General features: G+C 31.8%; 1 protein-coding gene across 3 annotated transcripts in view; it reads left to right on the plus strand.

The window, feature by feature from the left end:
• Positions 1 to 12,368, plus strand: part of LOC139520086 (calpain-9-like) — a 44,262-nt gene that overhangs the window by 13,711 nt on the left and 18,183 nt on the right. For all 3 annotated transcript variants that reach the window (XM_071312511.1, XM_071312510.1, XM_071312512.1), the window contains exons 2-5: positions 4,287 to 4,397; positions 6,520 to 6,651; positions 7,410 to 7,603; positions 9,032 to 9,200. In XM_071312511.1, the coding sequence (XP_071168612.1) occupies positions 4,287 to 4,397; positions 6,520 to 6,651; positions 7,410 to 7,603; positions 9,032 to 9,200 (606 nt within the window). The remainder of the gene's footprint in view (positions 1 to 4,286; positions 4,398 to 6,519; positions 6,652 to 7,409; positions 7,604 to 9,031; positions 9,201 to 12,368) is intronic.

Here is a 12,368-nt window from a genome sequence, read left to right on the forward strand (position 1 = left end):
TCCGTTTTATCCGTTATACTTCCGATAGAAGTCCGTTTCTCATTCGTTCAACATCCGTTTTATTCGTTAAACGTCCGGTAGAAGTACGTTGGTGAATTTATATTCCAGATCTCCAACGGATGTATAACGGACACGTAACAGATACAAAATGAAAATGAAACGGACGAGTACCGTACTAAACGGACGCCTACCGGACGTTCATCAGACATTTAATCCGTTGGACGTCCGTTCAAAGTTTTGAACATGCTCAAAAATTTCCACTGGACAGAACGGACGTCGACGGCTAAAACGTATGCTAAACGGACATGCGACGAATATGGACGGACGTCTAACAGATAAGAACGGACGTTTAACGGACATGAACGGATTGAAAAAAAAAGTTATCCGTTCGAGCTATCCGTTAAGTTGTGACCGAGGCTTAAAGGTGTGACCGAGGCTTAAGAGTTCTGTATTTTTGTCATTTATTCTTTTAAAACCTTTCAGAACCAAGTTAATCTTATTGATAAAAGAACACTTTGATATTGTTTAGACACTTCCGCACACAAAGGTCAATAGAGATGTCGAATAATAACTGGTACCAAAATGATTGTTTTTGTTCAATACATATTTACCTTGCACTTCTGTTTATTAAATCATATGCATTTAATGAAAGGTTTCATTTTCGAAACCATGAACTAAATGTTCTTTCGATAAAAAAAAGTTTTACAAGATTATTTTGTTTTAATGTAGATATCTGCAATTGATAAAGTAACATTTCAAGACAACATATTTTGAATGTTATTTATGAAGTGTTGTGCTTGTGGTTGGTTTCCGCTATTACGACTTAACCCTCCCCCACCCCCACCCCCCCAATCCTTCCTTGGCAAAATATAAATAAATGGTACATTGCTACAATGCAAAAACGCGACAAAAAACTTTCTCTTAGTGTTAACAGTTTTATACCCAAGAAATATGTCGACTCTTGAAACTTTCTTCCATGCTTTGTATAATAATTCTATGCCCCATCTATTGGCTTTATGTTTTTTCCGTTCGTCCGTTCGTAGTTCTTTTTACTTTTAAAGTCGTATATAGTTTTGATCCCAATTTCACGATTCACTTACCATAGAAAAATAGAGAATGCCTGTACCAAGTCAAGAATATGATAGTTGTTATCTATTCGTTTGGTGTGTGTTTGAGCTTTTGACTTTGCCATTTGATTAAGGACATTACGTTTTGAATTTTCCTCGGAGTTCTGTATTTTTGTGATTTTACTATTTCGTTCGTCTGTCCGTCTACCGCGCTTCAGGTTAAAGTTTGTGGTCAAGGTAGTTTTTAACGAAGTTGAAGTCCAATCAACTTGAAACTTAGTACACATATTCCCTATTATAAGTTCTTTGTACTCTCAAAGCCGTGTTAATGTTTTGATCTCAAATTTCACGGACCATTTAACTTAGAAATAAAGTTCGTTTTAATAAAATTGAAGAGCATCGAGAACCCAACTTTCCGAAATCAATCGTGTAAAAATAGGATGGGTGTAATTCATTAATGAATTGGATGAAATAATGTACACAGCAGTTTATAAGTATCGGTTTTAATGTCATGATCGCATGATCGCGTTTCAAACTTGTTAAATTAAAGCCTTTATATGGCAATTTTACATAATGTTGTCTAAAATAAGTTTTAAGTCAGGAGTTGAAATCAGTTTATTTTCTTTTTTTTTTCTTTTGATATATGAATTTGATACATAAATCATCTTACATCAAAACATATTTTTAGGGCAGTATCATAACTATATCCATTCCGGATAAGTCTGTTAAAAGGTTTGGTTAGCTTTTGAGGTGAATGCCGTCATTTTTGTGCTTTGCAAAGAATTGTATCTACTAGTATTGTATTCCTGTCACGTTATGTTATCCTTTTAGCTATATTTTATCATTTCCATATAAGCGAGAGGTTTGGCTAGTCATAACACCAGGTTTAGCACGTCTTTTCTTTTTAAACGTCTTGTAACTAGTTAGGAATATGACAGTTGTTATCAAGTAGTCCGTCTCAAACGTGATGGTGTTTGCTATTGTAGCAGTTCAGTGTTTCTGTTGTTCCCTTGTTGTCTATTTCTAGTTTTTGGTGGGGTTCGTATTGTTTATTCTTTAGTTTTCTATGTTGTGTCGTGTGTGCTATTGTTTTTCTGTTTGTCTTTTTCATTTTAGCCATGGCGTTGTCAGTTTGTTTTAGATTTATGAGTTTGACTGTCCCTTTAGTATCTTTCGTCCCTCTTTTATAGCTCTATGCTTTGTAAAGATTTTTAATATTTGATGGATTAATAATATTTTATTTATTTTCGGCAAAATATCATAAACAACTACTGTAATATAAAATAGTGTAACCAAATAATTTTGAAAAAAGCATTTACCTTCTTTCCAGGTTATTATTTGTTTTAAAAATATGAACTTTTAACTATAAAACCAATTAAATGTTCTATTTCTCGTTTGTTCTTTGGAAATGTATCAAACTTATTATAATGCGACAACCCATTTTGTTAAATCTGAATTTTATATGCTTCACAAAGCGTGAAGTTAAGTTCCGAATTTAGACCTTTAAATCAATGCACTAATTGAAATGGAATATTCAGAATTATTAACGTTATATGTTATAAGAGTAGAAAACAATTAAAGATATTTGCAGGATAATTATGGAATATTGATCTTCAGCCTTCGTAAATTGTATTTAATTTATCTGAATATCAAATGTCAAATGAATTGAATAGATTAAAGTAAAGATGACAATTTACCCTTTATATCGAAGATAATGCATTATAATGGAAAGTGTTTCAATTTTCATACAATGCAACATAGTGATATTTGTGAAATTTCCGTTTTCCTTTCCGATTTCACAAACTACTTTATAACGCTTATTTGATATGTCGGACACGGGGTTAATGATAAGTTGTCAGTTGGAGATATGTTCATTTAATATCTGCAAACGGAAATAGAATTAATTGCTTTTGAAAATTACAGAATATTGTGTACCGAAACTTGTCCAACAAAACATGTGATTTTGTGTGTTCCTACAAAAAGAAAGAAATGTTAGCACTGGTGTGTCTGTGTCTTTTTATTTCTCTATTTGCCATTCGATGATTATTTTGTAGTCTAATTCAAATATTCGAAATGTGCCCAAAGCTGCACATGTCCAAATAAAAGCTTTGCGAATCATATACTAGTAGTTGATTGTCAAAACAATTTCAAAACATGATGGCTGACTTACGGTGTCTATTTTGTGTTTGCTTTTATGATGACACCTCTGTCGTCCTGAATATGCATGGTGTATTTACCAATTAACGTAAACAATAATCATTAATCAAGAGTTTTAATTTCATTTACCCCGTTATCTTAAATTTTGGTCGCTTGGATAAATGTGAATCCAGAAAAAATTTCAAGCCACCCTTGTTCGGTACTCTCCAAGTTAATTAAGTACAAAAAGAGGGACGAAAGATACCAAAGGGACAGTCAAACTCATAAATACAACGGTATCGATAGAACTGTTTAAAACTCAGAGATATATCCTGCTATATAGTCAGGTTTCTTTCACAATTTATTGCTATTATTCATTTAGTTTGAGAGGGGGTCTCTTTCTTTTGACTTGTTGTCATTCTTAAGGTAAAAAAAAAATGGTCATATAGCAATGCAAACAACGCGTCTTTCTGGAATTACTTTCATCAGATGCGTTTGTGACCTTAATTTTTGGATAGCCAAAAAGTTTAAAACAAATCATTAAATAAAAATAAAAGACGTCCCAAATAAAACAGCCAAATCCGTCTGAGATAAGCTTTATTTGAATGAGTTGTAAATTTAATAATTCATTGCATGATTTTTGACACTATATGTTTTATTGTTTTTTACACGAATGCTTCAGTCGTTTATATTTGCTGCTCTGAGAGGGCTACATTAGCGGGTTGAAGAGTCGATTACGGGGGTAACCTAATTGAGTTATTTGACATTTTGGTTAAGATCAAAACACTTGTCTATTACAACTACGACAAAGAGCGTAAATAACCTCTGAAAGTATACACAAATCAAAAGATAAACTATCATATCCTTTGTATATATTTGTCAGTGTTTCTTGCTATTGCATAAACACATAAACTAACAAAAACGACAAAGGAGGACCACTGCTATATTTAATGGTGAAATCATTAACAGTCAAGGTTTGAAATAGGGGAAGGTCTTGAAGATAGTTTTCAATTCTTACATGAATTCTTGAAATGCCATACACGAATAGTTTAAAGTAAGATATTTTAAAAATTAATCTTTCAGAAGGCAAGGAGAAATGGTAAGCTGTTTGTTGATCCAGACTTTCGTGCTGATATGTCTTCCATTTTTAAACATAAGGTGACAGCAAAGAAGATAATCTGGAAACGACCAAATGTAAGTTTTGCAATGAAATATTAGTTACTAAGCTAACGGACAGTTTTGAACGTGATAATATTATAAACATTTAACTCATTTAACCAAAGTTGTATTGTGACCAACCTGTGTCACTGATCTGTGTAGAAAGTTATCATTAGTTAAAAGAAGTTATGAGTGAAAAACAAAGAATTTCATCAATTATGTATGCCCACAGAATAATCGTATAATAAACCCCGTGGTGAAAATCTACAAAACAAAGTAAATTATTCATCTCGATCAATTTGAAAACAATATCAGGAAAAAATACGATGATAGTTTATGTATTACACTCTAAAAATAACTGCTAGCTTTGTCGGATTTATTAATTATTATATATCAAATATTATGTTTGTTTATCCTTTTAACAAGTTAAGGAGTAGTTAGGCGTTGTTTTTGTTATTAAAAATCAAATAAATCATTCACTACAAGACAGTTATGATCACGTTAATTTTTATCTAGTTCATTGTTAGTTATACAATCTTCCAGTGATAGACAGGAAAACAATGGTTTGTTAAATTTACTGGTTCTAATGCCAAATAAAAAAAAGGATCATGAACGAATTATCTACACTTCTTGCTGGTTCTCTTTTTTATTAAGTCTATTGTTAGTTGTACAATCTTCCAGTAATAGACAGGAAAACAATGGTTTGTTAAATTTACTGGTTCTAATGCCAGATAAAAAAGGGATCATGAACGAACTATCTACACTTCTTGCTGGTTCTCTGTTTAAGTAGATAGGTTTGCAATGATCGCAAGTTAGAAAGGGATTAATATAAGTTGCACAATTTTACTCAATCCACTATAAATAAATATTTTTAAACTGAACTAATGATCGCAAGAAGTGAATTCTCAGTATTTTTTCAAAAACACTTAGTCATAATGTTGCAGCTAGAAAGATGTGCGTACTTTAATGTTATGATCATATCATGTTATCTTCCTCGTGAATTTTAGGAAATATTAAACTGTTAATCAAAGATGAAAGAAAATTCAGTATTATCTAAAATGAATTGAAAAAAAGACCTAAAATTTAAACCCCAAAGTCCAATAAAATTAACCAATGCACTTTCTGTAAAAGACATATTACGGTTCAGGTTCAAGATGAGCATACAACATGCAAAATTCTAACATTTGAACAAAAACATCCCGAAGGCCATAGTGTAGGACTATAACTAACATTTCAGTCTATGAATTTCATATGTACAAGTGTTGGAATAGTTATCAAAAGTACCAGGATTATAATTTAGTACGCCAGACGCGTGTTTCGTCTACATAAGACTCATCAGTGACGCTTAAATCGAAATATTGATAAAGCCAAACATGTACAAAGTTGAAGAGCATTGAGGATCCAATATTCCAAAAAGTTGTGCCAAATACGGCTAAGGTAATCTATGCCTGGAATAAGAAAATCCTTAGTTTTTCGAAAAATTCAAAGTTTTGTAAACAGGAAATTTATAAAAATGACCACATTATTGATATTCATGTCAACACCGAAATGTTGACATGAATATCAAAAATGGAACATTTTTTAATTAAATAGTTTTAGATTCTGTTACACTTAAATTTCATAAAATTTCTAATTCTAACCCTATTTGTAAAACCAATACAGAGCAAGAAGTCTATACTCCTTGTTTACTGCTCCGAAACAAGCACAGTACAACATAATATTCTTATTTTATGCTTTATTGTCTACAATCACAGGTACAACATGATATATTTCTTGTCTACCTAATTTTCTACATGCACAGTACAATCATATTACTGACGCTTCTTAACCATATTTATTTCAATAGCATATCAATTATACTGTACACTTACTTTCAAAAGATGAGAGAAATATTTTTTTGCTTCTAGCACAATTATATTAAAGGAAGTGTTAGAAAACTCACATTCGGTTCAGACTTATCTGTAAAGTAGACAAAATTGATTAATGACTGAAAAAAATATGCAAAACTGGTACAATAGTTTTCTCGAGTTTCTGCTATGGAATAATGTTCATCAATAATTTAAAACATTTTTTTTTCATAATTTCTTCATAGAAAATATAAATTAGAGAAAAAGTGACACGTATAAAGTGAAATGTTGCATACATTTTATTTTAACAGGAAATTATTTTTAATCCCGTCTTAGTATCAGACGGAACCAGTCGACATGATATGAAGCAAGGAGAGTTAAATGACTGTTGGTTCCTTTCAACTCTGTCTGCGATTGCGGAAAAGCCACAGTTAATGGAAAAGGTACTTGATAAAAATTATGTCATATGCTGAAATTGCTGCTTCCTTTAAAAATACATAAGGCCATTATCACCATTAATTGCAGACATGACTGTCATTGGCAAAACGTTTGATAATTGATAGAAAGCAAATAATCAATTACTTCACGGAAAAACAGATCTTTGCGAATCGTATCAGGTTTTCATAAAAAAAAATACAAAGATTATTGGTTATACATAAGGAATAACAATTGCTGAACTTAAAAGAAATAAAAATGTCCTGAAGCAAAAAAATAGATTGCAATGATACATCATTTTTTAATCATAACATTAAGCTTACAGAAAAACAAAGAGATCTTTTTGAAGGAAATTTAACTTTTAAAGAATGTGCTGATTCTTTAAAATTTATGACAAATAGTAAGTCCTGGTTCTGATGGGTATACTGTAGATATTATTAAACTGTCTGGAAAGATATTGGCCCATTGTTTCTCCTTATACCAAAATCACATCCATTAAAAGTCTTTTTGTGCTCTTAAAATGTGTTTGTGTCAATGCTCAGCATAAGACAGTATCATGTAGTTTTGGAAGTATGACAGAAATATGCAAAACAAAAGACTATGTGCTTGCATCATCCATTTGTGTTAAGCGTTTCATAAAACACTGACAACTTGTACAAAATAATCAGCAAAAATTATAATGTGTATATTGCAACTTGTATTAAACATATACATGTAGTAAAATTAACTTTTTTTGTTGATTATATAATGAATAATTTTTATTTAGATCATACCAGTAGACAACACATTCGGAACTCCATCATACAATGGGAAATTCCACTGTCGGTTTTGGCAGTTTGGAAAGTGGGTTGATGTATATATAGACGATTTATTACCAACTGTGAATGGAGATATTCTCTTTGCTCATTCATCAGATCCTACGGAATTCTGGGTGTCCTTAGTTGAAAAAGCCTATGCAAAGTAAGTATATGCATATATTAATGTTCACCTTTATCCGTATTCATTCAAATATTAATACAAAAGTTCTGTATAAAATAGCTATAAAACATTTTCCTTTTTATTGAGATTAACTTTAAGTTAGATGAATTTGGCTATTTTCTTTTAGTCTTTTTTATATGCAAATTATTCAAGTACTGAAACAATGAACATCCTTGGCCTTATAATTTTTGCGTGCGAGCGGCCCTGATACAAGTGAATCGATAAAAACACATTTACGCACGAAATTCATCCAGTGTTGTTCTACTTTGTATTATCACTTGTCAACGTCCATGCATCACTGTGTAAGACTTGAACATTTCACAGTACCAGGTGCTTTGTACTAGAAAAGAGAAAATTGAAAGCACAATTTATACGAAAAAAACAATAAACGAATATCATTTATGGCAGATAGCAATCAGCAAAATCCATCTGGATTAGAGACAATTTACTACGTCAGGAAGATACACAACACAAAGGGGTTACATATGTTTGTAAGCTTTCAACCTTCCCATAATCTGGGCCAGTGTTTTGACAGCACGATAAAATAGTCAAAAGTATTTGACTCGAAGTATCTAATCACAGTTATTGAAATTTTTTACAACTAAAAGATAAATAACCAAGACTAAAATGTCAATCAGAACACCTAAGATTTAGTGTGAAGTGGTAGGTAGTTGTTTCAATGTCAAAATAAAAGAACCGACGGGATGTAAGACGACCATGTGGGGTAACAATTTGATAACAATGCACATTTAGTGTTTTATTAATTTATCAAAAATAAGACAAATTTTAAATCAAAGGGTTTCTGCCAGTGACGCTCAAGATCAAATTATTTGAAAACTTTTTTTTTTCTTTTTTTTTGCAGTTTGCTTACTTATTGATAAAATCTTTCTTGAATTGAGAATAACTGTGTGTGTGGTTTGTTTATAACCAAAGTAGAAGAAGCTATTCTATTCTGAAACTTTGCCTATATGGCAGGTGATTTTGAGTGTATCGATGACTATCAAATTTTCCGTCCTTTAAAAATGGAGCTCTTTGAAAAAATATTCTAGGTAAAATCACCGATATTGATTTTTCGCCCAGAACATTTATATTATATTTAACATTGCCATAAAAGCAGGAGGTTCGGCATGCCACAAAACCAGGTTCCACCCAACATTTATTTTTTATTAAAATGTCCTGTTCCAAGTTAGGAAAATGGCTATTGTCATATTGAAGTTCGTTTCTGTGTGTGTTCAATTTCATGTTGTGTTTCTGTTGTGTCGTAGTTATATTTGATATCTTATATTTGATGTGCTTCCCTCAGTTTTAGTTTGTTTTTTTCTCAATCGATTTATGACTTTCGAACAGCGGTAAACTACTGTTGCCTTTATTTATATTTATGATATATATATGTTGATTAATTTTTTTCAGACTTAACAGATCATACGAAGCATTGGAGTATGGTTTCGAGGCTGATGCTTTCACTGATTTGACTGGGGGACTTGCCGAGTGGTACAATCCTGCTGATTTAAAAGAAGAAGATTTCTACCTCATAAGAGCAGCATTTCAGTGCGGAGCTGTGATTGGATGCTTGAGTGTTGTAAGTTTAAATATTTGTAGTTGTTTTTTTTTTATTTGTATAGGGCGCTCTTTGTGTTCTAAAGTCATAAACCCCCACGTATATCAATCTTTTCTTATATCAAAAACTCAAGGTAATTTCATCTGTGTAGTTGCTATCTAGCTAGCACTGTTGCTATGTATAATGTTTTCTATTTCATACATCCTACCTGTTCCCATTTACTGAAGTGTCTTTTTATGCATATTAACGTAAACCTATTTCAGTAGTAAATTTCTATTAGCATCCTATGACATAATATATAGGGCAAACCTCATTTGGCTGAATAACTTAAAGTGTCATTGGATAGTATTTCTAGTCTTTAGAGGAAACCAATCCGTAAACGTGGACACATAAACTGTTTGTTGGGCTTCGGTTAAGTCTTCCTTAACTCCAGTGTATGTTTTTGTATTATATGCATAAACTTAGAATTATAGATGTTTATCTTAAGCAGATAATAAGTCACTTTAATTAACTTTATCCACAAAACATCTGCTTTATAAAAGAGTACAGGGTAATGTGGAATATTTAAAACTTTTTCGTATCGAAACACTTATCATGTGTACTATTGTTTGCTTGTTTTTTTTTCATTTTTAGCCATGGTGTTGTCAGTTTTTTTCGATTTATGAGTTTGACTGTCCCTCTGGTATCTTTCGTCCCTCTTTAACCAAAACTAACGAAACAATGCGAAAACATAACTACATCTAATCAATGTATTTAAATTATCAGGAAGCAGCGTGTCTGTTGTTGGGGACTATATTTCGACTTCTGGAATCCTGTCTTTCTGTTTATGTCTCATTGTCGTATGTACAGCTTCTCATTTTATTCATATCTAATTTTTTAGTCCTTCGACATCCGCAACTAAATTATATTTAGTACGGAATTTGAAAAAAAATGTAATGATCTAAATTGAATATTAAAAAATAACCTTAAATTATTTCTATATGTTATATTATGTCAATATTATTACTTTGACATTGCACAAAATAATGTTATTCCTAAGCTGTTGATTACATCTTTACACTTAATATTGTGGTTCTAGACACATTATTCTTGGTTTAGCTGTTATTGGCTTTGAATAAGCTTCCAGGAGCTGTGAGCATTCTCAAAAAACTTTGCTATTATAAAAATCCTGTTCTAACACTTATAATGGCTTATACATGTATATGAATATGATTAGTTGAATATTCTATTGCTCAATCGTTTTGTTATACTTAACATTGCCTTTAAAGTGCGAGGTTTGGCATGCAACAAAACCAGGTTCAACCCACCATTTTTTCCTTGTACCAAGTCAAGAATATGGCCATTGTTATATTATTGTTCGTTTCTGTGTGTGTTACATGTTAACGTTGCGTCGTTTGTTTTCTCTTTTTTTTAGGGTAATTTCACATTGCGATAGTACGTGTCACGGTACTTGTTTGTCTATCCCAAATTTATGTATTTGGTTTTGATGTTATATTTGTTATTCTCGTGGGATTTTGTCTGATACTTGGTCCGTTTCTGTGTGTGTTACATTTTAGTGTTGTGTCGTTGTTCTCCTCTTATGTTTAGTGCGTTTCCCTCGGTTTTAGTTTGTTACCCCGATTTTGTTTTTTGTCCATGGATTTATGAGTTTTGAACAGCGGTATACTACTGTTGCCTTTATTTTGCGTAGTGATTCGTGACTTTTTGTGCGTATCTTTGTCTGTCTGTATGCCTCTTTTTGAATTTCCATATTTGATTGTTATGAAATATATTGATAACTGCTTGAGATTAAGACCGTCTGACTCCGACCACATTTCAGTGAGTGCTGGGAATCTCGGTGACCGGGTGATCTGAGGAGTCGAACTACTGTATTACTAGCTTGTCAACACTGGTTAGAGTTAAAATCCTAATTGACCAGGATTGTCAGTTTTTACTACCGGAGGTTGGTGGTTATCTCCGGTCACTTCAGCTTTATTCACCGGTAAAAACAGACAAACACGAAAACACAATAGTACTGAAAGTGGCTATAAATACCAATCGCTCAATAAATCGATCAATCAATCAATTAGTGCTTGAAATTCAAATATATAAGTAAATCCAAAATTAAAAATACAATCCAGTAAAAGCAACAGTAGTATACTGTTGTTTGAAAGTCATAAATCGATTAAGAGAAAACAAATCCGGGTAACAAACTAAAACTGAGGTAAAACACATCACATATATTAGAAGATATATATTATATGAAGAAATTTATGAAACAACAGAAACACTGAAGTGCAATAAAAAACTAAAACGACAATGCAGTACACACAGAAACGAACGTATAAGATCACAATTGCCATTTACCTGACTTGGTAAAGGACATTTTAAGAAAAAATGGTTGGTTGAACCTGGTTTTGCGGCTAGCCAAAGTCAAAGTCTGCTTGAAATCTTGACCAAGATCTTGAGATGGACGACTTTAAACTAAACTCTAACGCAAACGTTGTGAATTCAAGTTTGTAATAGTCAACTTTCCATTTTACTCATAAAAAAACTGAAATCAGCACTGCATTACAGTCACGACTTTGTTGACCGAAGCATGATATGGGTTTCTTCAACTCATTAGAGATATATTTCGCAGTCTTTCATACTAAAACAGACAGGATCATCGATAATACCAAGGTTTTACTTTATAAATTGCAACCTTGAGAAGTCTTTGATCAGACGCAAGGACATTATCAGTTGAATGATAAAAACAATTAAAATATGGTCATTAATTTCTACTCAATTTTCGATATATTACAATTTGTAAAATTACCTTTTTATGTCTAATCGTTGTTGCAAAAATAAAAATAAACAGCACAAATACCATATTTTAGAGAGCAATTAAAAGTTTGTTGACATTGTTGATGGCATGTTTCTCATCAAAATTTGAAATGCACGACTTCATATATATACGGTAGGTGCACAAGCAATGAAAATTAGATTACTTTTAATGAATAATATTGAAATGTTTCCAATATTGTGTTTTATTATTTTGTTTGATAAGCCGCAATTTGACTCTGATCTTTCGTACTGTCATACAAACGGGATGTGTATTTAGCATCTCACAGCTAGGTGTGTGTTATGCATTTTGGCCTCTATAGATTTTCCAAATATAATAACTAGTGTGCAATAGAAATGATTATTGGATAGCCGAAGTTTAATATA

Source organism: Mytilus edulis, chromosome 4 (genome assembly GCF_963676685.1).
Source record: "Mytilus edulis chromosome 4, xbMytEdul2.2, whole genome shotgun sequence".
Classification (NCBI taxonomy): Eukaryota; Metazoa; Mollusca; class Bivalvia; order Mytilida; family Mytilidae; genus Mytilus; species Mytilus edulis.